Source organism: Littorina saxatilis, linkage group LG14 (assembly GCF_037325665.1).
Source record: "Littorina saxatilis isolate snail1 linkage group LG14, US_GU_Lsax_2.0, whole genome shotgun sequence".
Taxonomy (NCBI): domain Eukaryota; kingdom Metazoa; phylum Mollusca; class Gastropoda; order Littorinimorpha; family Littorinidae; genus Littorina; species Littorina saxatilis.
The window spans coordinates 25,510,917-25,538,648 of record NC_090258.1 but is presented as its reverse complement, the minus strand read 5'-3'; the positions used below and the strand labels follow the sequence as shown (position 1 = coordinate 25,538,648).

The window sequence follows — 27,732 nt, the reverse complement described above, 5'->3', positions numbered from 1 at the left end:
GCAACACTTTGTTAACGTTTGAATGGAATTGGAAGTTGTATGAACTCAAATAGAGCATATGTATCTTTGGTCACAGTGACACACACCATACAGTGACAATTAATGCAGGGCCGGACTAGGGCTACGGGGGGGGGGGGGGTTATGCAACCCCCCCTCCCCAACCTAAACATGTACCTCACTTATTTAAAAAAAATGTATTATTGTTTATTTTATGCCGTTTCATGCAAGGAGCGACCATTTTCCTATCTCAGAATATGACCTACCCTTCCCCTGACCCCCACAAGGGGCAGAGGAACATCCCCCTGGACCACCACTGGCAACCCCCCCCCCCCCCCCTCCTCTTTGCTTAGTCCGGCCCTGTAATGTACCAACATTCACTATCTCACTCAGTCTCAATTCGCACAATTTGACACAAGAAAGATTCCTATTCATACACATGCATATATTTAATCAATGAAGTAGATACATTCTCAAACAAAGTTTCAACATGTTGCACCCAAATTAAAGCATAAATTCTTGTGACATTTAATTTAATTAATTAATTAACGGGAATTAATCAATGCTTTAATTTGGGAGTTTGAAATTTGTTGCAATAATTTCTTGGTCAAGTTTATTTACATTCTCTGCTAAAGAGCTTTACAGTCAAATCCAATTTTCCACACCTAACCTATAAAACACAACATTCCAAATGGAAAAAAAAAAAAAAATCATTCTCTTGGCTCAGAATTGGTGTTGATTAATTGTAACACAAAGCGATTTACTGAAAATGTTACTTGTCACTCACTTCAACACTGTCGCCAAGCCAGTCTAAACTGCAGCACGCTGCTTCAGGAGGGACTTTTTCCTTTACACTTTAAATCCAAACACCATCGGCTGCGTAGAAAAATCACTGAAAATGCTGACTCAAAGTCAAACCTTAACCAAGCTGGCCTCCAGGCTCCAGCACAACAACCTTAACCACCTGGTTCCCCTCGTTCTTCGCGAGGCACCATGACTCGGGAAGCTGCTGTACATCACGACACAGTTCTTCAAAGTTGTAGTTGCAACAACCTCTGGCAATTCTGGTGCGGGACGGAATGTCTGAAAAAAAGCAGAACAATAAACCCTTAGTAAAACTAAATTTCTAGAGAAATAAGTCTAACTGTCCATACAAATAGCTGGATGATAGCTATTAATGGCAGTTGATAGACGTTTGAAGTTGAACGATTTGGTGGAGAATAGGTCGACAAGCTCTCTGAGCTCCGGTGAAAGGCAGAAAGAACAAGCGTTCTGCAATAAAGCATGCAATTTAGAAGTGACAATGAATTTAAAAACAACAGAAGACATCAAGCATATAGACTATATCAAAACAGAATTATGCAAGAGGGGAGAGAAAACAAATATATTGCACTGATCTTTTTGATGTGTTGATCTGACTTCAGTTCCTGCACCATTTTTAACTTCCATGCATCATAGACCTATCAATGGTTCAGTTATAATATATCACTTATCGGTTATTTCTTGAATATCTGTTGTTCCAGTTCTAAATTTTCATAGTCTTTTACATAGATCTGTCAATATTTTTACTTACTTTTGGCAATTCTTGGAGTTTCTTTTGTGGTGATGCTGTCATCTTTTCAGCGATTGAGATGTCGGTACTTTCCCCCTGAAAAAACAACAACCATGGAATAGAAAGGGTATCTATAAATCTACAGCCGAATTTCTAACACTCAGAAATTGTTCTGTTGCAAATTTGTCGGTTCGCTGAGCTAAAATAGTGGCCGATGTGAGCGAGAATTCTGCAGAAAAACGATCTGCTGATCAGCTTGAGTGCACAGCTTCGGATTTACCAGTGTGTCAGATGCTCTCGCGTTTCAAGTGTTAAAAACAAAAATAATGACGTGCCGTCCACAATCAATCTTTATTGTTGATTCACATGACTCATTTCAATCATCAGCAATGATCTTTTTGTATTGCTTTGTTTGCTTTTCACATACCTCAGCCACAAACTCCACCTCCCCTTCGAAATTCTCCTTCTTCTCCATGTGTTGAAAGACTGCACCGGAAGTAAAGTTACTGTCAAAATCGTCTTTTCCGCTTTCCGCTACTTGGTGAGCGCGCGCAACGAGTTGGCGATCCCGTCAATACACATCTATGCCCAACCCAACCGTCAACAAGAGGCGAAGCCATCAAGGCTCACGTAAGAAATCGACAAACAGTAACACAAACTCAATCACTCCGTCACACATACACACACACACACACACACACACACACACACACACACACACACACACACACACACACACATACACACACACACACACACACACACACACACACAGAAAGAGCATAGGTGAAACTGTGCAAGAAAGCGAGACACTAGATCTAGATCTGTCTGCATGTAGCCTACTTACAGGGACACGACTGCCAACTAGTCTCGGCCCGCTCAAAATAATAATGACCGAGACTTTCAGTACTTCCTTCGCGTGACGTCTAACCCTCTTACGTCATAATGTGACGTCAATGTAATGTGACGTCTTCAAATGTTAGAGTTTCTACCACAGACATACACACGCACGCACGCACGCACATACGCACATACGCACGCACAGACAGACAAAGTTACGATCGCATAGGGTACACTTACGTGAGCCAAAAACATGTGTTTTTGCGAAGTGAAGGCAGTCCTACTGCGCAGTAGCATTATTTGTAACGCAGAATCTTATATATAACTTTGGGAGCGATCTGAAGGCCTGTTTTCTTCGGTATCCCCCCCCTAATGTTAAATTTACGAACTTGGCATATATTGCAACTTTAATTTGTACATATGTCATTGGTATCTGATATGATAAATAAACAGCGTCATCAGTGTGGAAAATCTTCCTGTGTGTTGTGTATACTGAACTCATGAACGTGGTATTCAGTGGTAAGAGCTGAGACATAGCTAAATGAACTAGTCATGAGCAGCACAGACAGACGGATTGACGAACAGACGAATGATAGAAAGACATAGCCAGCCAGCCAGCCAGCCAACCAGTTAGCCAGACACACACACATACACTCTCTCACACTCACACACACACACTCTCTCTCTCTCTCTCTCTCTCTATGACACAAGCATACATACACTCTCTCACACTCACACACACTCTCTTTCTCTCTATGACACAAGCACACAGACACAGACACAGACACACACACACACACACACACAGAAAAACTCCCCTGGCAGACCAAACCTTTATTTGGAATACACTGTACAACTATTTACAAAGTAAACATCCATCAATCCAGCATGTAAAAGTCTTCCTTATTGCAAAACGAAAAACAAATCAAAAATAGCACACACATAAAAAATTAAAAAACATACATTTTACAAACAAGACGAAAATAACAAACATCTTTACTATCAACACTCAAACAGCAACACACACAAGATCGACAACAAAATCCCAACCAATTACCATAGGTGTACAGATAGCTTATGCATGTTACAATTTGTATCTTCTCTTCTGGTTTGCTCATCCCAGTGGGAATTTGGGTACACCCAATATTCGTTCCTTGTAACACCTTCACCATATGTCACTCAGTGTAAGCATAAATCAAAAACACTCAATGTACAATTCATCTTACAGGTTGCTGGAAGTTCCATGATAAAAAACACCACAAATACAAAAAGAAACAAGAAATGATCTGTCTCTCTCGCTTTCTCCCAATTCCACCGCCGCTTCCAATCTCTCTCCTCCCTTTTCTCTCTCTCTCTCATTCTCGTTCTCTGTGCAATGGCACTGCTACAATTCAGCTGAATCAATCAAGATAGATATGATTGAGATAAAATGTGTCTTTCTTTATTTGGTGTTTAACGTCGTTTTCAACCGTTCAAGGTTATATCGCGACGGATATAATGTGTAAAAACAAATATTTTGCAAGTCATCACAAAAGGCATACTCAAGTTTTCAGTTTAAGTCATGAAAGACACCAACAAAATACAATTTTTTTTTATTGAAAATCAAAAAGAGCGTGTCCACGTCTTGTTTTCATACACATCACCGACCCACATCTGCCGATAACTCCTTTCCACATGATGCCCATGTTAATCATGTAAAATTACAAAAATATGTAAACAATTTCCACCGGTACCATTCTCTCAAACTTCCTTCAGCATCTTCATGCAGTGGAACCTCCCTTTAAGACCCTCAAATATAAGACTCCCTCCCTTTAAGACCCTCAAATATAAGACTCCATCCCTTTAAGACCCTCAAATATAAGACTCTCTCCCTTTAAGACCCTCAAATATAAGACTGCCTCCCTTTAACACTTTCGCGACGGGACACTGATAAATCAGTACCAGCGCTGACACGCCCATGGACGGGACGCGCATTTTTCAGTACCAGCCATAGAGGGTACACGACTCGTGATTGCTTCCCGGTTTTTGAAGCTTGCAAATAAATTGAGTTGTTTCCCTTGATACACTTGGCGTCCCCTTCTGCCATTTGCAAATCCGCCTGATTTGTGTGCGTTTTTGAGGAAAAAAAATGAATCAAAGGCGAGCCTTGTCTCGGGAGGAGATTCTCCGGATGTTGGACCTAGAGGATCCCGTAGAGCATGATTCGGACGTATCGTTTTCGCCTCACGAAAGCGATACAAGCAGTGAAAGTGAGGAAGAAACAGTCCCGTTGTTGCTAGTACGAGTCGGCAAACTACACGTGGTTGGCGGTGATACTGCTAGACGAACATGTATCTCGGAATCGTGCAGGAGCTATGGGGGCGTGGCAGCACTGATAACAATGGATGGCTGGAGCCTTCAAATCCTTTTGAAATTGTTCATAGGTGTACAGGTGATACTTTGTTGTGAAAATGTGACTTATATTCAATATGGATTACCTAGACATCATTTGGTGAGTGTTAGATCTACAGTTTTGTTTCATTTGAGTCAGGATGCTGTGAGTGAATGCGTGATTTGCTTGTTTTTTTCTTTGTACTGTCTCCTTATTTCTGTGTACAATGTTAACAATATTTCAGCTAATTCATAGGTTTTACACCTTGTTTGGTTATAACATTATTTATGATACTTTCTGTTAAAAAATAACTTTTAAAAAAAGCAGTAGAAAATAAAACACACACAAAAAAACGTTAAAAAACACAAATTATCCCCCTTTCACCCCCCTTTGCTAAAACAAATCGCGTGACAAACTTATAAATAGCACGACTGAACTGGGCATCCATTTGTGAATTAGTACACAAAATTTGGTGGTGATTGGACTTAATTCAAGCTTGCTAGACAGATTTCTTTACAGTTACTGATTTTTGGGAAGTTTCTTGGTGGCAAGCTTGGGCAGGCAGGACGTAAACGCCGTGGCAGTGCTAGTCACAATAGTGTTAAGACCCTCAAATATAAGACTCCCTCCCTTTAAGACCCTCAAATATAAGACTCTCTCCCTTTAAGACCCTCAAATATAAGACTCCCTCCCCTTTAAGACCCTCAAATATAAGACTCCCTCCCCTTTAAGACCCTCAAATATAAGACTCCCTCCCCTTTAAGACCCTCAAATATAAGACTCCCTCCCTTTAAGACCCTCAAATATAAGACTCTCTCCCTTTAAGACCCTCAAATATAAGACTCCCTCTCTTTTAAGGTCGTTTCTCAGATTTTCTATTCATAACCTCTTTAAATCTAACCCCATTTTTGTTTGTTCATTCATGGGCTGAAACTCCCACGGCTTTTACGTGTATGACCGTTTTTACCCCGCCATTTAGGCAGCCATACGCCGCTTTCGGAGGAAGCATGCTGGGTATTTTTGTGTTTCTGTAACCCACCGAACTCTGACATGGATTACAGGATCTTTTTCGTGCGCACTTGGTCTTGTGCTTGCGTGTACACACGGGGGTGTTCGGACACCGAGGAGAGTCTGCACACAAAGTTGACTCTGAGAAATAAATCTCTCACCGAACGTGGGGACGAACTCACGCTGACAGCGGCCAACTGGATACAAATCCAGCGCGCTACCGACTGAGCTACATCCCCGCCCCTAACCCCATTTAAAGACTCCCTACGTTTTCAGACCTGATTTTTTTATCAGATTTTTGAAGGTGTAAAAAAGGAGGTTCCACTGTAGTGAACTCCACACACTATGAATTGCAACACAACGGCTGAATTGTATTGTTATTAATGCTCACAGTTCATGTTTGCTATTGAACGCATATATCTCATTTAATTTACAAACAAACAAAAAAACAAATAAACATATATCTATAGACCATCACCAGTGGCAATCACAAAGATAAGTGAATCTCTATGTCTGACTAAAATATGAATACGGGTTTGGGGGGTGGGGGTGCTTCAAAACAACAGTACCCTACATAGCTAGCATCAATGTGATTCAGATAAAGTAGCAATACTTGTTCTAGAAAAAGCAGTAAAAAAAAATGTTTGCGATCACTGGAAATAAATCATCAGTGCAAATCGTAATAATCCAAATAGACAATCCAACAATGGCAGTCAAACAAACAAATAAAACCCCACAAAAGACAGCATTGTTAATGGTGAAACCTACACAAAAAAGCTCACTTCCCCTAAAATTCCCGTGTAATATCCTATACAGCTGTCTGTATAATATACATCCCCTGACATGAGCGGACACCTGACACATTTTGTACATCAAAAACAGGAACTCGGCAAAGTAAATCAGAAAAAAATGATGGTCTCAAGACTTAAATATTTCCCACAATCATCACTTAGACACAATAACAGGAAGAATCAAATTTTCAACATCATAGCATTATCAATCAGGAAAACACATTTTCCCCTTCAGCATCAGTTAAAACTTTATCAATACATGTACAACACCTGTAAAAATCGAATGAAACTGTATCAGTCTGTTTCAGGGTTCTTTTTGCTGGTTACATTTATTGAATATCCAGAACAAAATATCCAGAACAAAATAATCCAGAACAAAATATTGGCTGCTTTGGGCATGTGTATAGTTGATCTTTACGATCACTGTATTATCTTTTTCGTCATCTTCACAATATTTCTGTTGAGCTTTTCTTGTTTCCAGGTTGATATCATTTTTATTACTCATGTTTTCTTCATGGGTCGAAGGTGACAACCCACACACAAACCAAGCAAATAAACACACACACCCAAAATCTTGTTTTTGCAAAAACGGAAACTGTTCAAGCGGTTATCAAAAGCTTATGTCAATATTGCAATACGTCAGTAACTCAAACAAGCAGCCACACAGACAAACAAACAGACAAACGTACAGACAAACGAACAGACAAACGTACAGAAAAACGAACAGACAAACCAAAAATGTAGATTAAGATATGTGAAAAAAAACCTATAATTATTACAATAATGTTGCAGACTCGTATTTAATAAAAGAAGCAAAAACTATCATACAAAGTAAGCACAATTAATCAACACAGCCAAACAAGGTCACACAGTTTACAAAGTCGGAGTTCCATAATGAAAACACTACTTCTAAAGAAATGCTCTGAAATAAAGCAGATAATTTCTTTGCATAAAAAAGCACACGTAAGGCCTAAAAAAAAAATAGGTGTGGTTACGGTAACCCGACCTACCCTATTTTTAGGGGCCGATCCTATAACTTTTTATTACATTTGTCCAAAAAAACAACAACAAAAACAAGTGCAAAAAACGCAATGAAAGCGAAAGCGCCCGTGTCGCACACTTATTTCCCTGTCAAGTAGGTTGAATTTGTACACATTAGAAAAAAAAGTAAAAAAAAAAAAAAAGTGATTGCCTACCTACCTACCCAATTTTTTTGGGCTATGTTACCGTAACCACACCTATTTTTTTTTTTTTTTGGCCTAAGCAGAAAACTTGACGTCTAAACTAAATTTAACAAGGCAACATAAGCAGACATTCTTGGACATTTTACATCTTTAAAACCTAATCAAACCGTTTAATTTTGTTTTTTATAAATCCAGTTATGATTCTGCAAACGAAGAAGTGCGCATATCAGGATCTTGTTGTGTGAATGCTGATTCTTAAATAAATATGAAAATTACTCATTCACACATTAAGGTGGTTAAAATAAATTGGATAAAAGTTCACAACACCTAAGCTAAACACTCACAGCAAAACAAAAAACCAAAAAAAAATATGCTCCTAATCACAAGAAACCAATATGCATACTTCAGATACTCAGTCATAGCTCGCATTGGCATATATTTTATGATGACTGATCCTTAAAAAAACAAAAACAAAAAAACTAAAATAAACCGGTGATTTGCAAACATTTTGTTCAAAATGAACACTGGTCCATAAAAATGCTTTTTTGTTCATTTACACATATCAAAAGTCCAGTAGATTTAAAAGAAATTCCACCTCACTTTTGTCAGGGTTAACAGGCCACATTTTCACTATAATTATAAGAATGTGAGTCTAAATTACCGGGCAACACTGCTGGAAATGTATATATAAACCAAAAGGAATCCATAAAGCAAAATTATATTCTAAACAAATAATATCCGCAGCAATACTACATGTAATGCACATGACGATACGGCGGAAACACCTTTTAAGACCCCCTCCCTTTTAAGACTCTGTTTTCTCAGACTTTCGGTTAATAACCTGTGTAAGTTGACCCCTGTTTTAAGACTCCCCCTTTTTAAGACCTGATTTTCTCAGATTTGTGGTGGTCTTAAAAAGGAGGTTCCACTGTACAAACCAAAAGAAATCCATAAAGCAAAAATATATTTTAAACAAATATTATTCGCAGCCATACTACATGTAATGCACATGACGATACAAACATCGATATCTCACAGCTGCAAGCCTACTTCTTGTGCAACCTTCTTTGGACTTTGTTTTTTTTTCAAGGTATAAGTCAGGCATCTGGGGGGGGGCGTACAGGACTCGGACAATGATGCAGACTTCAGATACAGTGGAACCTGCCAACAACGACCTCCCCAAACCAGCCCTGGTGATTTATTTTATTTTCAATTCACATGCCAACAACAACCTCCCCAAACGAGCCTTGGTGATTTATTTTATTTTCAATTCACATGCCAACAACCACCTCCCCAAACGAGCCCTGGTGATTTATTTTATTTTCAATTCACATGCCAACAACCACCTCCCCAAACAAGCCCTGGTGATTTATTTTATTTTCAATTCACCTTTCCTTAGTGACCATCTGTCTATGACAACCCCTTCTGGGCGGTCCCTTGGGTGGTCATTATACACAGGTTTTTCTTCTTTGTTGAAACTCCCATGTTCACTCATGTTTTTCCACGAGTGTGTTTTTACGTTTATGACTGTTTTTACCCCGCGATTCAGGCAGCCATACGCCACTTTCGCGGGAGGCATGTTAGGTATTTTTGAGTTTCTATAACCCACCAAACTGTGACATGGATTACAGGATCTTTTCCATGCGCACTTGGTCTTGTGCTTGTGTGTACACACGAAGGGGGTTAAGCAGGTCTGCACATAAGTTGACCTGTGAGATCGGACAAATCTCCACCCTTAACCCACCGGGCGGGCGCGGCCGCGGCTTGAACTCACGACCTTCCGATTAGGAGGCCGATGTCTTATCCACTACGCCACTACAAAGATGTAAGATGGAAAAGTATCTCCTGCTCAAACCATCCCCCTTTCACTTGAAAAAGTACGATGGAGACAGAAAAACCGCGCACCCTCTGTCATAAGCAATCAACTATACCCACTTAAACATGAACTAAGAACTGAGCATCATTAAAAGTCAGCAGCACAAAAACAAACCAAAAATAAGCTGACAAAAATATAAAGAAAATACGAATCAAACCCAGGTCGCTTTGGTGGGAGGTGGAGACCATTGCACCAAGGAACCTGATGAACGACCATAAGGAATGTTTTTTGATCAAGCGTCGATTGAAATCTTTCGCGATCGGTGTCTGCTATTTGAACTAACAAGAAAAGCAAATGCTTTCTACGACACCCCTTCATCATGTCCCATAACAGTGGACACCCCCCTCCCCCTCCCCCCCAAACACTACCTCCCTTTTAAGGCCCTGTTTGTCTGAAACTTTTTGTTCTGAACCTCTGTAAAGTCGCCCCCTTTTTAAGACTCCCTCCTTTTTATTTTAAGACTCCCTCCTTCTTAAGACTCCCTCATTTTTCTTATTTTTAAGACTCCCTCATTTTTAAGACTCCCTCATTTTTAAGACTCCCTCCATTTTAAGACTCCCTCATTTTTCTTATTTTTAAGACTCCCTCCTTTTTAAGACCTGATTTCCTCAGATTGTTGGAGGTCTTAAAAGGGGGGGTTCCACTGTTCTTATACTGAAAATATTGTGACTTAAATGTTACCGGGACCTGACCATGAGAGGCATTTTAACACACACAGAAAGTTTGGGAAGGATTTGTTCAGAAATGGCCGTTTGAATAGCTTCGACAAAAGTGACACAGACAGACAGAATGACAAATCAGATTACTTCTCTGATCATAGCAACGCCTGCTTACCCTTAATTACAAAAAGGACTTTATATTTTACGATGAATATATGTCAGACTGGCATGCAGACATTTTCTGCTTCCCAAAAATATGACAATGAATGTATCTCCATGGGCGGGAATGGATAATGTCATGAATCATGAGCACAAAAAAAAAAAAAAGGCCACAATTAAATGTGGATTTCCGGCATATACCGGAAGAATCCCACCCATGTATCTCTGATTGTGAACAAACAAAGGTAAGCCCAACACGACTGTACTTTAGCTTCAAAACAAAAATCTAACCATCATAGCCGGGGGGAAAAACGACACAAAAGAATCTGTTGCGACCACACTCACACAAACAAAAACGAAAAAATAAAATAAAAAACCTTTTTACAACTACAAAATAACATTAGCAAAGTTATCACACGCGGTACAAGATGTCCACCATGTCATCTTGCTATTACATCTCTACCAGACGGTAACCACTTCTGCTTTGTATATACACAAATGTTAAGCTTCAAAACCGAAACCAGCAGCTTCATTCAAATATCACCGTCAATGACAGGCATCTCTTCTCACCTTGTTCATCTTATGCAAGTTATAAAATCTCCATGGGCAAATTTGTAGGTCTGTGGCAAAATATAATTTCTCAAACTTTGAAATATAAACCAGCACCTTTCTGTAACCATCAATTTGAACAACAAATACCAGTTGTCTACATTTTCCTCTTGTGCACGTTATCAAATCTCCTACAGCTGACTTTAAAGCGCCATGAAAGCATAAAAGTTGTCAAACTCTGAAGACTGAACCAGAAGCTGACTTTCAACATCAATTTTACCAAAAATTACCAACTTGTGCATGTTACCCAATCTCCTCAGAGTAAAATTCTGACCACAGTAGAAAAATATCATCTCTCAAGATTTGAAGAGCGAAACCAGCAGAAAGCCTTAATCTCTTGACTGCCATGATACCAATCAGGTACACATACTTTGCAATAAAAAAAAAATCAATACTCTAACAATACATGCTGTATATTTCCCTTTGAATTTGAAGCATACTCATTCCCTCCCCTGGAGAACATTTTCTCACTGAGGGTAGAATTATCATATTTTGTATGTTACGATTTTTATTGATTTTTGTAACTAAATTCGTCCACTAATTAACATCAATTTCCTCAAGCAACACCAGTTGATAGCCATCACAGTCTCTGGATCGATCATCCTCCACTCTCGCCGCTACCTCTACTGACTTACTCGCTCCCATCTTCCTCTTCCCTTTCAACCGTCGCCTCGCAACATCGGTTGACATGTTGCTCGTAGTCTTGCTGGCTCATGGAATCGTCGGCCAGGTTTTTGCAGACGGGACAAATGCGGCCGAGGTGTTCGGCCACGTGCTCGTTGAAAGCCCCGGAGGCGAGACCGCTGGCTTCGCACTGCGGGCAGATGTTCATCCCCTCGCCGATGGCGTCCATGAAACTGTACGAGATAGGAGAGATGTGAATACAGTTTGTACAAGGGGAAAAAAAATACAGTGGAAATTTAAAGCCCCTTTAAAGACAATCAAATCAACAACAACAAACAAACAAAAATTAGGTTTGTTTGTTCGTTCATGGGCTAAAACTCCCACGGCTTTTACGCGTAAGACCGTTTTTACCCCGCCATTTAGGCAGCCATACGCCGCTTTCGGAGGAAGCATGCTGGGTATTTTCGTGTTTCTATAACCCACCAAACTCTGACATGGATTACAGGATCTTTTTCGTGCGCACTTGGTCTTGTGCTTGCGTGTACACACGGGGGTGTTCGGACACTGAGGAGAGTCTGCACACAAAGTTGACTCTGAGAAATAAATCTCTCGCCGAACGTGGGGACGAACTCACGCTGACAGCGGCCAACTGGATACAAATCCAGCGCGCTACCGACTGAGCTACATCCCCGCCCCAAAAATTAGGTTGAAGATCAGGTAAAAAAAAAACATTTAAAAATGTTTTACTTTTTTTTTATAATCTTTTTGGATTGTTTGATTCAGGACAAAACAAAACATTCACAAGAAACTCGACTTAACTGCCTTTAAAGTGGACAAACAAAGAGACCAAACCACACACACACAAATGATGCTGTGACTTATTTTAGAATGTCCCTAGATTAAGACTCCCTCCTTTTTAAAATTTAATTTTCTCAACTTTTTGGAGGTATTACAAGGGGTTCCACTACAAACACACCCACACACACACACACACACACACACACACACACACACACACACACACACACACACAAAGTAGCCAACTGATACACACAAATAATCGCTGAGTCAAAAACATACACTTTCTCAGGCTTTCATCAAGTTCATCAAAGTCTTCAAATGAGTAAAATGTATCAGGACTCACCTTTCCTCAAGGGCAGGCAACTCTGGACTGCAGTCTTCAAACAGCAGTTGGTCATCTGAAACACATGCAGTAAAGTCTTCAAACAGTAGACAATCTTCTGCAACAGGCAATTCAGACTGCGCATTAGTTTGTAAAAAGTCTTCAAAAGCAAGCAATCTTCTGCAAGAGACAAAAAATGCCAGTAAACATACTCCCTCGCACTGAAGACCTGATTTTCCTAGATTTTTGGAGGTCCTATTTGTGATGTTTCACTGTACCTTTTTCACAATCCTTATTATTGGGGGCTGGGTAGCTCAGTTGGTAGAGCGCTAGCCTTGTCTTCTTCTTCTTCTGCGTTCGTGGGCTGAAACTCCTACGTACACTCGTGTTTTTTGCACGAGTGGAATTTTACGTGTATGACCGTTTTTTACCCCGCCATTTAGGCAGCCATACGCCGTTTTCGGAGGAAGCATGCTGGGTATTTTTGTGTTTCTATAACCCACCGAACTCTGACATGGATTACAGGATTTTTTCGTGCGCACTTGGTCTTGTGCTTGCGTGTTCGGACACCGAGGAGAGTCTGCACACAAAGTCGACTCTGAGAAATAAATCTCTCGCCGAACGTGGGGACGAACTCACGCTGACAGCGGCCAACTGGATACAAATCCAGCGCGCTACCGACTGAGCTACATCCCCGCCCAGCGCTAGCCTTGTGATCCTAGGGTCACAGGTTCAATTCCAGGCCGGGGAAGACATGGGTCGACTCCATGTGCAGACACAGAGACAGTATCCATGTCCCACCCCCAAGTCACCTCATAAAACCTCGTTCATTCCGCCATAACTGGGGATGGCTGATTACACCGAAACACACCTGGGTAGCGCGTCTCTTGTTGCTGCTCGCTTTCCACTGGGAGGAAGCGACCGGAGTTTTCCAGCAATGGGATAATAAAAGTAAATGAAACAAAATTCACCGCACTCACCTGCATCGTGACCACTGCCCCCACAACAGATCTGCTGTTTCACCGCAGCCAGCTTGGCCTGGGGCATGACCTCGGGGACCAGAGGTCGCGGAAGGTCACCTTCCTCTTCCGAGGCGGAGGACAGGTGGTCTTGGTTTGACCCGACGTCCTCTTCCGTGGTTGGGATGTAGACGGCAGAGTCGCTCCTCGCGAATCTCTCCATCAGAACCTTCATCTGGGCGCTGTCGCCAGAACTGTTGAAACGCAAAAGTGTGGTTTATGCCAATTTAATTTTTCAACAAAATAGGACATTTTACACAGATCTGAAGCGACCTGAATCTCCCAGCAATGGGACATAAAAACTTCCTCTGAACTGACAGTATTGATTATAATACAGTTATTCGATTGGCTGGGCCCCTTTTTCCTTTTTTTTCATTTGCTAAAACACTTACGGCATAGTTCCGAATAGATGATGTTTAAAAATAACTCTGAGGTTTGTATGGGTTGTGAAAGAGTTAGTGCTCTTGCTTTTTTTGGACAAATAATCAGCGAACGACGAAGAAGAAGAAGGACAAATAATCAACACTTGGTTCCTGTACACATGTATGAGACACTGTTACACGCCACTTGAGATTGCCACAAGTTCTCAAACGTCGTATAACTGTGTTCTTTTATTCTACGTCGCCCGTCTTCGCAGCAGCAGAAAACAACTCGTCAAATTGAGTTCGAGGATTTATTTAGCATTCCATACATACAACTGCACATCGTAGCAGAACTCAAAGTAGAAGCTCTTTTACATACAAATCGCGCTGGCCTATATAGTAAATACTCAATCTCGAGAATATTCCAGACCGAACATGATACAACTAAAATTATATGAACCGTCCATGGACTAGAAGAGTGACATTCTCTGTGACGTACATCAAAAGCGCCGACGCACTTAATCCGAGCGAACGCCACGAACCCACGACTCAAAACAACGCGGTAAACAACTTGTTTTGACAGGACTAGAAAGTTCACCTGCATTCTCGTCCATATTGTGTTTACAAAATATAATATCGGTACTTTCCCACAAAGTACAAATAAGTCAACTACATGCAACACACAAAACTGAACCAAAGTTCAGCAACGGTAGCGTTTCCTAACAGACACACACCCTCGCTGGTGACTGGCCTACAATGACACATGGGGAGCCATTTCCCACGGGACATTACAAGCCAGTCACTAGCGAGAGGATGTGTCTCCAGCACCTGTACAGGAACCACCTAGCATTTATTTGTCCAAGAATAAGCCAAGGGTAATCACTCTGTCACAACCCATACAAACCCGACAGAGTTATTTCCGGCATTTGTCTACTAACCCCGGCGGAAGTGACATCACACACGTGTACCGAAAGAAGAGCAACGATTTCAGTTTCAGCATAGACCATTTATTCTGGACCGCCAACTAGCTCTCTCTCCGCTCTTTCTCTCTATTACGAGGTAGCAGCCTCTCGCATTTAGGAACCTACGCTTACAAGCCTTTCAGAAATCAGGGGGACGTGATATCCGGTGTCGATTGTAAACATGGACGAAGTTGCCGAGGTAAGTTCTGAAAGTGCTAAAATAAACTCAGCAAAAGTGCATATGGAACATGTTTTTCGATGAGTTTTGTTAAGTTTAGTTTGGAGTTTTGGAAAATACAGTTCATTGTCACCTCCCATTGTCACAAATAACTGGAGCGTGTTTTCTTTTCACTGTCTTCGAATCGCTGGCCTTTCAAACCGGACGGGACGCGCCCCTGAAAGTCGAGAGTCGTAACCTCGAAGGGTCACGTGACGAGTTGGCGGTCCAGGCTATTTGTTGGTCTGTGGTTTCAGTCAGTGGGACCATGAACCTCACAGGGGCTAAATCGGGTTATTGCCCTAAAACACTTACTCGGAAAAGCTGCCGACAGAGTAAGGATTGGGGTAGAGCAATTTCGTTGGCTGGGCCTCTTTCTCCTCTCTCTGGATTGGTTGTATTTCCTCCACCGAGGCGACACTGGGAACGGAGGCGAGAGAATCGTGGAAGGCACAGTCTTGAGTGTCATCTTCCGCCATCTGTGAAACAAGTTGGAATAATAAGTTGTTCATTTTTCTTTGTTCATTCTGTTTTCTTTCCAGACTGGAACTCCATTAATGACAAGCGACACCGATTAAATGAGCCAAGACATCACTTTCTTGACACTCTTTTTTAAAGCAAAATATCTGACGTCAAAAGAGAAACAAAGTTTGAGAAGACGACATACTGCGTAATGTGAACATTCTCTCGCTTCTTTCACTCTCAGGAACTGAAAAAGAATTTCAAGAATTAAGTTTGTTTCAGTGACTTCATTATATCAGCGGAAGAAAATTCCCCAAAAATTATGGGATATAATCATGTATTAAAGTAATGGACATCATTGACAGCCACTCGCCTGTATAGCTTGCACTTTCTTCTCCAGTCTCTCAATGTGTGTGTCCTTCTGGGTGTTAAAGTGCTGGAAACAAAACCAAATGCGTTAAAACACCAAGAAACCTGGTTTGGGAAGGAAAAGCTAGTTGCATATGATGGTTACTGTATACACACTGGCATACACGCGCAGACGCATGCTGGGACATATGTACGCACATGCATACACACATGAGCACAACAAAATAGTTTGCTTTTACACACGCATACATACATACACCCCTCCCCCCCCCCCCCCTTCTGTACGCACATATACACACTCACACACACACGCTTGCTAATGTACATATAGACCAACTTGGAGAAACACACCCCCCCCCCCCTTTCTCCCCCCACCTTAAAGTTTACATGGTCAATATAAACTTGCTATCTCCTAGTTACAGTGTGTTGACTCACACACACACACACATCTCATCTGTCCACACAAGCATGTCAAACACAGACAGACAGACAGACAGACAGACAGACAGACAGACAGACAGACAGACAGACAGACAGTCATACAGGGCCTGAAATCGGGCGCCATGGCAAATAGCGAAAAGCAATAGCTTGCCTACCAACCCACCACTGTTTATATTTTCGTAGGTACACTATCCACTTTATCTTTTACTCTAGGGAAATTAGGCGCACCAACCAAAACGAGGATCGTTGCCATGTAAAGGGATTTCCTCACGAACGTGAAGAAGATACACACACACACCACATGTGTGCTGCCCTCTCTCCTTCTCTCACACACACTCGCACACACATGCATACACACACAAAAACACACACTCACACACACAGACACAACTCACACACACACACAGACACACACACACACACACAGACACACACACACACACACAGACACACACACACACAGACACACACACACACACACACACACAACTCACCGACACACACACAACTCACCGACACACACACAACTCACCGACACACACACAACTCACAGACACACACACAACTCACCGACACACACACAACTCACCGACACACACACAACTCACCGACACACACACACAACTCACCGACACACACACAACTCACCGACACACACACAACTCACCGACACACACACAACTCACCGACACACACACAACTCACCGACAAAGCCCTGTTCTCGGCCTCCAAGGACCCCAAACGTTCCGTGAGCGCTGCCACTCGACTTTCGAGCATAAAGACTTCAGCGACCTTGCCTTCCAGGGAATGCTCGGTGCGAGCGTGAACGACCTTCAGTTCCTCCAAGCTCCTCTTCTCCAGATGGTACAGGCGCTTGTACTTGTGCTTGCCTTGGTCGTCTGATGCGTTGCTAGGAAACGGGGAGGAACAGGGGGAGGAGGAGGAGGAGGCAGAGGAGTAGGAATGATCGTGACTTGCCGCTGCGGAGGCCACTGGCGCTGATGATCTCTTCACTGTAAAGGTTGAACAGAAAAAGGTTGACATTTTGATGTTGAACGGGGAGGTTGGGGAGGTTGGTGGAGTGGGACAGATGCGCATTTTCATTGTGTGTGTGAGTGTGTGTGTGTCTGTGTGTGTGTGTGTGTGTGTGTGTGTGTGTGCGTCTGTGTGTGTGTGTGTGTCTGTGTGTGTGTCTGTGTCTGTGTGTCTGTGTGTGTGTGTCTGTGTCTGTGTGTGTCTGTGTGTGTGTCTGTGTCTGTGTGTCTGTGTCTGTGTCTGTGTCTGTGTGTGTGCGTCTGTGTGCGTGTGAGTGTGTGTGTGAGATAGAGGGGGGGAGGGATAGAGATAGGGAGAGAGAGAGAGAAACAGAGAGAGAGAGAGAAAGAGAGAGACAAACAAAAAGACAGACACAGAGACAGACAAACACAGAGACAGACAGACACAGAGACAGACAGACAGACAGACAAACACAGAGACAGACAGACAGACAGACAGACACAGAGACAGACAAACACAGAGACAGACAAACACAGAGACACACAGACAGACAGACACAGAGACCACTAAAGATAACTTATATGCTGAACCTGGAGTAAAAAGACAACGGTCTTGATCATCTCCAGCCTTGACTCAAGGTCAGAGTATAGGAATAAGCATCTAAAATACTCCCCTCCACACACACCCCTCCCCCCTCCCAAATCCTCCCCACCACACACACATTCACCCTCTTTGTGTTTCTGCAGTTTGCGGATGTTTCTGTTGTATTCCACTTTGGCCATCATCCCTTCAGCTCTACCACCCCCACACCCTATCCCCCCCCTCTCCCCCCCCCCCACACTTACACACACTCACCCTCTTTGTGTTTCTGCAGCTTGCGGATGTTTCTGTTGTATTCCACTTTGCCCATCATCCCTTCAGCTCTACCACCCCCACACCCTATCCCCCCCCCCTTTCTCCCCCCCCCCTCCACACTTACACACACTCACCCTCTTTGTGTTTCTGAAGCTTGCGGATGTTTCTGTTGTTGTCCTGCATGAGCCTGGTGTATTCCACTTTGCCCATCTCCAGACGCGCTCTCAGATCCTTCACCTCCTGCTCACAGTCCATCTTATCCTGATCCCACCGCCTCTTCTCACTCCTCAGGGAGTCCTGCAAAATGCACAAATAAATGAATAAACAAATCTCATTTTCATAACTGTATTGTCCCATCGCTGGGACATTCGGGTCGCTTCCTCGCAGTGGAAAGCTAGCAGCAACCGAGTTGCGCTACCCAGGTGTGTGAGTGTTTAGGTGTTATCAGCCACCTGCACTTATGGCAGAATGACCGAGGTCTTTTACTTGCCACAGTGGTGACAATGGGATGGACCATGGATACTGTCTCTGAGCCTGCCCATAAAGTTGACCCGTGTCCGTCCCAGCACGGATTCGAACCCATGACCCTAGAATCACAAGTCCAGTGCTCTACCCACTGAGCTACCAGGCCCCTTATCACAAGGGGGATAACACATTATAGCAAGCTTACTGTAAAGTAAAGTCAGGCTCAACGTCATGAAATTGTAAAATTTTTTTTTTAAAAACCTGCAAGCAAAACCTGTGACATCCAAAGTAAACACACCAAAAGAAATAAGTTGCGAGACAACTAGCAAGCTAATCAAAACCATCATGAAACTGACCAGCTCCTTATTTTTGTCCTCCAGTCGTTCCCGGAGCGATTTATTGGCCACCATCAGAGCGAACTTTGACCCCTCGTCCTCCTCCTCGTCACATGCCTCCGCCCCCTTGCTCGCCACCTGTTCGTCAAGATACGCAATCTCTTCGTCCTTGGCAGCCGATTCCTTGACTTTGACCTTGAAGGATAAAAAAACAAAACAAGGTTAGAGTATGAAACGTCTGGAGCCCCCTTTACACCTCCAAAAATCTGAGAAAATCAGGTCTACAGGTAAGTCTCAAAATGGAGATCTAAACAACGAAGTGATTGTGGTAAGATGAACAAAGTTAAAAAACAAAGGAATACTGTACTCACCAATACAAGAACGAGACAAGACGGTACGAATTTTCGCTTATGGAAGCTTCATCAGGAAAAACAAGAACACAAAAGACAACAAAAAGCAGACGCAACACGGAACGAACAAGGTTTGAAAGAAAATGAAACCTTCAAGGTTTCAAACCTTGTTCGTTCCGTGTTGCGTCTGCTTTTTGTTGTCTTTTGTGTTCTTGTTTTTCCTGATGAAGCTTCCATAAGCGAAAATTCGTACCATCTTGTCTCGTTCTTGTATTGGTGAGTACAGTATTCCTTTGTTTTTTAACTCAAAATGGAGGTCATTTTACAGCAGGTAAGTCTCAAAATGGAGGTCATTTTACAGCAGGTAAGTCTCAAAATGGAGGTCATTTTACAGCAGGTAAGTCTCAAAATGGAGGTCATTTTACAGCAGGTAAGTCTCAAAATGGAGGTCATTTTACAGAAGTTATCAACAGAAAATGTGAAAAAGCAAGGCCTTAAAAGGTTGGAGGTCTGAAATTGAGGGCCTTCAAAGGGGTGTTCCATCGTACTGTCATTTTTCTTTGAATTTTGTCTCTTCCAAAATGCACAAGGGATAAACAAAATTCTCAAATATTGTAATCATAAACTCTTCATAAAACAATCACAAATAATCGTAAAATCGTCACACACAAAAATCTAAAATATGTTCATACAATTCAAATACAAAAATCTCAAACAACAAAAAACTTATTTTGTCTTATATCTTAAATAATCATAAAATAAAAAACAAAACAAAAATCATAATAATTACACATTAACATGCTTTCATTTGAAACTTCGAGGTCGTCATCGGGGATTGACGCCCGACCAAAGCTAATTGAAGCCCGACGGAGCGAAGCGACGGAGGGCTTCAATTAGACTTTGGGAGGGCGTCAATCCACGATGACGACCGAGAAGTTTCAAATGGAAGTATGTTAATGTTATTGTAATTCTATCTGACGACGATCTCTTTCCTGCTTTCATGCGATGGTAAACAGACAGAATTGGTTCTGTTCTGTTCACACACTACTTTCAGTCCACCTACCTGCAAGGGTCAAGTCCCAAGAAATATGTCCCTGTATTCCTATCTTATCACTCTGCTCCTGTTTTGTTTTCTTTCACACACATTTTCCTTTCTTTTTTGACGGGTTTCTGGACAGCAAACTCCAAAACAAATTCTTTTCATCACAAAAGCGATCCTTGGAATTGACTGACGTAGTCCGGAAGAATTCATGCATCAACTTACGTCACGTATTCGACGTCATCACTTCGCATACCTTATGGTCTCGGTATTTCGTTGGCCTTCATATTTCCTACTTGTAAAATGACCCTCAAAGCTAACCGAGACTCGTTGAGGCTGTATTAATGCGCCTCGCCAGCAGGTGGTTAATGACTTTTTTAGCGAGTGGTTATCGACAATTAATGACCGGTAATTTTTAATGAGGTGGGGCATTCTGACCAATCACAGGATCTGTTTCATTAAAACGCCAACTTGATTGAATTACAATAAAAATTAACAATATATTAAAAAATTCTTCACCTTGAGTGCTTTTTGCAGTGTGACAATGTGCGTGTCCTTGACCTCAAGCTCTTTCTCGCTCAGGTCAAGGTCGTCTTGGAGCTTAGCAATGGCTTCTTTCTTCCCCACGATCTCTTGCTGGGTGACCTCAATCTGGCGCTCGAGCTCCGTAAGAGCTTCAGTCTTCCACACGATCTCGTGCTCCTTGGTCTGAAGCTCCGCCCGCAGGTTCTGAAGCTCTTCATCCTTGCAGACCAGCTGTCGCTCAAGGTCGGTGATTCTCCGGCCCTGCTGCACGAACTTCTCCTTCTTCTCCGCTTCGACTTCCTGTGCCGCCTCGATGGCTTGCTTGACGTGACGCTGCTCATCAATGCGCTCCGATTCCCGCTGCTTGTTGCTGTGGACCAGTTCTCTCAGCTGTAGATTCTTCTCTTCAAGCTCCTGAGACAGGGCAGCGTAATCCTCCCCTGCTTCTTCTCTCAGCGCCTTCAACTCATCTTTGGTTTCCAAGAGCTCCATCTTTGTAGAGGCGAGCTCAGCTCGGAGCTTCTCCAGCGCGGAGTTACACTTCTCCAGGTCTTTCTCCAGCTCCGTTCGCTGGTCGACGGAGGTGTCTAGCTGTGCTGCGATGTTGTTGACGTTCTCCTTGGTCTTGGTCACCTGGACACAACTCTCAGAACTCAGGAAATGTGTTGTGTAGGCCAACTGATCCGTTACAATTAAACGATGCATGTAAATAACATGACAAAACCTCTCTCTCTCTCACTCACAGGCACACACTCTTTCCCCGACTCTCTCTCTCTGTTCCTCTCTCTTTCTCTCTCTCTCTCTCTCTCTTGCACACACACACACACACACACACACACACACACACACACACACACACACACACACACACACACACACACACACACACACACACACACAGAGCAAAGCAAAGAAGGACAACAACAACAAAACTTCAGTAACAAATCTGATATAGCTCACCTGGACCTGGGTCTGAGAAAGCTGCTGGGTCTTCTGCTGGAGCTCCACCTCCAGGCCCTGAAGAAGCTCCGTCAAGTTGTCGCACTCCTCGCTCTTACGCTTCAGCGCTTCCTGCAGCTCCCGCATGTCTGACTCCTGCATCTGTGGCGGAGAGAAGAATATGAATGAACGACTGTGTGTGCAATTCTTAATTCAGGGATCGCGTTTACGCACGATTTTTGCGTATTTGACGCATTTTAAAAGTCGCTAACGCGGTTTTTTTCGCCGCGCCGCGTAAGCCATACGCAAAAATATTGTAACTTTTTTTTGTCTTCACGCAGCGCTTTTGCTCTGACTTAATAATCACCCGATCCTGAAACTGACTATAGGGCTCGAGAAGTGACGACACACATGAAATCTGCGCGTCAAAACTAAAGTCCGTTTCTTTTTGCATTGAAGTATCGCAAACGAACGTAACGAGGGTATTACCAGATAATGTCTTGTCGGATAATGAAACAGACATTAGCTGCTCTCCCATCTCGCGCTTCCAAAAGGCGGAAAGTGTGTCTAGTCGTATTAGAGCGGGAAACAAACTCGCAAGGCCCGAAGGTTGGAGACAGCAGGGGTGTTATTCGACAGGCGTGCGCGGAGTTCGACAGGAAAACTTGCCGTATTTAGGTAAGGAGTGTCTTAAAGTCTTTCGTGCGTGTTTTGTTTGTGTCTGTACGTGTTTTCGTAGTACGCAAAAATATTGGTCAGTGACGCGTTTTTTTCGTTTCGTTGCGTATGACTTACGCGTTTTTTAAAAAGCTAGCGCGATCCCTGTTAATTCTTAGTAAATGTGATTTATTTTATGTCTTCAACCGCCCGACACTGCATGGCAATATTCCTTGTTTTTTAAGGACAGTCAAATTTTGAGTCTGGAGTGTAAATTGCTCATGTGGGTTTCTTTGTGGTTGTGACATTATCAAGAGGTCACTGGTCACCAAAAATGTTAGACTGAATTTAACTTTTCTATCCATACCAGGAATGAATATAGACACTATTTCATAACAAAAATCGAAATTTTGATTTGATTAATATACTTACCCGAATCACATAATTTGCATTGACCCACTTCGATGCTTAGGTTATGATAAAAGCTACCCCGTCTAGGTATAAGGGGAGCAACCCCAACTAAAAAAGTGACTGCACCAGAATGACTGACACCCTGGGTTACGTCCCATGTAGCCTACTACGTCATCAATGGTGCTGGTCACGTGATACCCCTTCAATCGACTAATAGCATACTAAAAATATCGAGCGGGGCAGGCGGGAGGGAATTACTTATGTGATTCGGGTAAGTATATTAATCAAATCAAAATTTAGATAAAAATTTTCGATTATAATTACATATTCTTACGCCGAATCACATAATTTGCAGATAACTCCAACCAGGCGGTGGGTAAGATCAAAAAAGTTCAAACTCACCATCAATTTCTGGAAATGCACTGGCCCGCTGCCACCAAGGCAGGCAGGGACCTTGATCCATCGTTACAGAGCGAAGCAATGTCTCTCAGATAAAAGCTGATGAATACATCGTCTGATCGCCAATAAGCTGTATTCAAAACTTCGCTCATTCTGTGGGACCGCAAGACGGCCAAGGAAGAGGCCCAAGGCAGCAATGTCTCCCTATTAAACTGATAAAGACAAAAGCCGAGCACCAGTAAGCTGTGTGCAGGACATCATCCAACCTCCCAGACCGTAAAACGGCCGAGGAGGAGGCCCAGGCCCTGGAAAAAGAGCTCGGGCTGAGCCTAGGGGAAAGATAGCCGATAGCTACGCCAAGGCGGAGGGGAAGAGAATCCCTCCACAAAAAACTGGCCCACTGCCAAACATCAGGGAAAGAGCCGGTGAGAAAGAAAACATCTAGCTCACTCTAAAACCCTTTCCAGGAACTGGCCCACTGCCAAAAGACAGAACGAGGACCGAGAACCAACCTAAAAGACCGTCGCAATGCCGCTCAGGCAAAAAATGCGAAAGACAGCATCAGAGAGCCCGTAAGCTGTGCTCAGCACTTCTTCCCATCTCCTGAACCATAAAAAACAGCCCAGAAAGGGGCTCAAGTCTTGAATAACCCGAGCCGAGTAGAGGGACAGACAAGCTGCCCCCCCCCCCCCCCCTTACTATTGGAAGGAAATGCCAAAAACCCTGGAAACGACTAAGCGTAAGGTTGACCGATCATAAATGAAAAGCACCAACCTTCCCCAGGACCATAAGACAATCATGCCAAAGTAAAAGCCTTGGCATGGAGAGAGGCCCGAAAGGCCGGAGAGATAACGGTCAGCTCCAGAGAGGAGTGACCTGTTTCCTAGAAAGAGAGAGAGACGTCTGAGCACAAAAAACCAGAGTCAAACTCAAAGAAACAACTCAGAAGAGACGGTCACCAGAAGTCCACTACCAGTCCATGCAGAAGCACAGAGGGAGGTAAACAGAGGAAGAAGCGGCCTACGAAAAGTGTAAGCCGCCAGCAGAGCGGAGAACGCGGTGGCCAAAGCCTGATGTGACCGGTGACTCTAACCGAAAGACTAAAGTCAGAGTGATCACAAAGCAGTCTGCTTGCAGGTAAATGAAAGAAAATCAAAAACCCAAAACAGAAACGAGACTGGAAAGGAAAAACAGAAAACTGTGAAGCTAACCAGCCTTAAGACTCCCTGAACGAGAGTTCTCAAGAAGAAGGGCCCGAAGTAAATTTCGCGGCCGACCGAGCCCAGAAAATTCCTGAGTCTGGCTGAAAAACCAAACACGTCTGATACCTCAGAACCGAGAATCAGACACGGAACACAACAGGCAAGAGTCCGTAATAGTTGCAAGTGGTAGAAGGGTGACCGTAACAGGCAACCCACCCCACCGGAAGTCGACCCGACTCGCCTCATGGCAGGATGAGGGAGAAGAGGAAGACACAAATTCTAGAGACACGGAGACCGTAGTCGCCCATGCCAGGCAGGAGACTATTACACGAGCTAAGGCTGAGAGCCGGAACGCCCGTAGACCTGCCATCAAAGATGCTGGGCTGAAAGCCCGCACCAAGAAACCAGGAAATTAACTAGACCTCCACCGAAAGGGGAGGGTTAGCCAATAAAGCTGAGAAAAGTGATAGGCCACAAGAATGACCCCTCACCATGCATTGCTAAAACCAATGCAAACTCAGTAAAATCTGAATGTAACTTCCGAGGCCAACTCAAGTAAACCTTAAGTTTGGACGAAACACCAGAACAAGTCCGATCGCTAGAGAAAGACAGAGTCTAAATCGGCGAAAGACCCACAAGGACCGAGTCCAAAAGAGCAAACAACAACCACCACCACCAACGGATGAAATGGCTGTTGCACCAGCCGAGGCTAAAAAACCCGGATGCCCTAATGCCGGCTGTTGTTCCCAAAAAACACAGACTAAGACGTCTGTGAAAGGAAGAACCTCTCCGGATAAACCTGAGCTGAGGACTTAGCCTGAAAAAGCTGAGTCTGCTTAGGTAGAGCCCGTTTTGCTGCTTCAAAGCTTGAAGAGCAAAAGAAGAGACCTGAAGGTCCCTACAAATCTTTATCTCCTTGGAGGCCAGGAGGCCAGGGAGGCCTTGGATGCCAGGAGACCTTAGAGGCCAGGAGGCCCTAGAGGCCCGGAGGCCCGGAGGCCCGGAGGCCTTGGAGGCCAGGAGGCCTTGGAGACCAGGAGGCCTTAGAGGCCAGGAGGCCTATGAAGCCAGGAGACCTTAGAGGCCAGGAGGCCTTAGAGGCCAGTAGGCCTTGGAGGCCTGGGAGGCCAGGAGGCCTTGGAGGCCAGGAGGCCTTGGAGGCCAGGAGGCCTTGGAGGCCAGGAGGCCTTGGAGGCCAGGAGGCCTTGGGGGCCAGGAGGCCTTAGAGGCCAGGAGGCTTCAGAGACCAGGAGGCCAGGAGGACTTGAAGGCCAGGAGGCCTTAGAGGCCAGGAGGCCGAAGAGAGACCCATCCACCAAGAGTGAAGAACCAAGGGTGTCTCTCATTGATTCCCCCACAAACTAGGAATGGGCGAGGAACAAGTCCTGTCTGTACATGACCGTATGGGCATTGTGCAGAGAGGAAGGCCTTCTCCGTTCTGAATTCGCCCTAGCAAAGGTGGAGAAAGCATCCCCTGCGTCCTGCTCTTTACTGAGTGTAAAGGGCGCCAAGGACTCCGTAAAGGAGTGTCTCCGAAAAGCAAGTTCCAAAAGCTGTCTGCCCACTTCCTCAGAGGGGAAGAGAGTCTGTTCAGAGAGCAGGGGACTCGAAACGTTCCCCAAAGAAGAAGTTCCGGCGTGACCGGCAAAGGTGCACGCAGAGGGGCAAAAGACGACAGCAAATTCCGGGACATCTTGGGCAAAGGCAACTTCCTCTGAGCCGCTAATGTCCCGAAGCTGGGAAGGCCGGAGCCTGAAGCCCCTTTCCTGCAAGTCAACGGCCAAACTTCACCCCTGACTAAGAGGAGGATGAGAGGCGTCGAAGACCAAAGGCACAGGAAGTGAGGAGAACGGCAGAACCCACTACCGAAGTGTGTGGTAGCTGCTAATCCGCCTGAGGCAGGGAGCCTGCAAGCCCAAAGGGCACTGCTGACGAAAAAACCAGACTCAAACCAGATGGGACCATAGCAGGTCCACTATCCAGTGAGCCCCCACTTCCGGCCGGAGCCAGAAGCGCAGAGGTCGCGTACGATCGCCGACATAAGGCAAGGTTCAAACCGAACGTGACCGTAGTCTGTGCACTAACCAGTGAACCTACGCTTCCAGCCGGAACCAGAAGCAAAGCTGTCGCGGACGACTGCTGAAGTAGGGCAAGCTCGAACCAGAAGTGACAGCAGCCTGTGCACTAACCGGTGAGCTCACACTTCCGTCCGCAGCCAGAAGCGCAGAGGTCGCGTACGACCGCCGCCGTAAGGCAAGGTTCGAACTGAACGTGCCAGTAGCCTGTGCACTAACCAGTGAACCGATACTTCCAGCCGGAACTGGAAGCACAGCCGTCGCGTACGACTGCTGCCGTAGGGCAAGGCTCGAAACCGGACGTGACAGCAGTCTGTACACTAACCAGTGAACCTACGCTTCCGGCCGTAACCGGAAGCGGCGCTGTCGCGGACGACTGCTGAAGTAGGTAAAGGCTCGAACCAGAAGTGACAGCAGCCTGAACACTAACCAGTGAACCTACACTTCCGGCCGGAACCGGAAGCCCAGCTGACGCTGACGACTGCTGACGTAGGGTAAGGCCCAAACCGGACGTGACAGCAGCCTGTGCACTACCGGTGAACCTACACTTCCGGCCGGAACCGGAAGCGCAGCTGCCGCGGACGACTGCTGACGTAAGGCAAGGCTCAAACCGGACGTGAACGTAGTCCGAACACTAGCCAGTGAGCCTTTTACTTCCGGCCTGAGCCGGAAGCAGCTGTCGCGGACGACTGCTGACGTAAGGCGGGGTTCGGTCCGGACGTGAACACCGTCTGCTCACTAGCCGGTGAACCCCTACTTCCTGCAACAGCAGGAAGCCCAGCTGTCGGAACCGACTGCTGGAGTACGGAGAGGTTCAGACCTGACGTGAACACCGTCTGCTCACTAGCAGGAGAACATC

At 44.3% G+C, this 27,732-nt stretch overlaps 1 protein-coding gene across 4 annotated transcripts in view; it reads right to left on the bottom strand.

The window, feature by feature from the left end:
* Positions 1–9,088: 9,088 nt before the first annotated feature.
* LOC138947422 (tax1-binding protein 1 homolog B-like) overlaps positions 9,089–27,732 on the bottom strand; it is a 34,917-nt gene continuing 16,273 nt past the window's right edge. For 3 of the 4 annotated variants that reach the window (XM_070318888.1, XM_070318889.1, XM_070318890.1), the window contains exons 9-18: positions 22,151–22,291; positions 21,185–21,823; positions 19,298–19,471; positions 18,611–18,773; positions 17,331–17,638; positions 16,189–16,251; positions 15,669–15,832; positions 13,774–14,006; positions 12,815–12,869; positions 9,089–11,903 (exon numbers count right to left, since the gene is read on the bottom strand). In XM_070318888.1, the coding sequence (XP_070174989.1) occupies positions 11,678–11,903; positions 12,815–12,869; positions 13,774–14,006; positions 15,669–15,832; positions 16,189–16,251; positions 17,331–17,638; positions 18,611–18,773; positions 19,298–19,471; positions 21,185–21,823; positions 22,151–22,291 (2,166 nt within the window). In that variant the 3' untranslated portion in view covers positions 9,089–11,677. The remainder of the gene's footprint in view (positions 11,904–12,814; positions 12,870–13,773; positions 14,007–15,668; positions 15,833–16,188; positions 16,252–17,330; positions 17,639–18,610; positions 18,774–19,297; positions 19,472–21,184; positions 21,824–22,150; positions 22,292–27,732) is intronic. The other variant, XM_070318891.1, reaches the window with a different exon arrangement.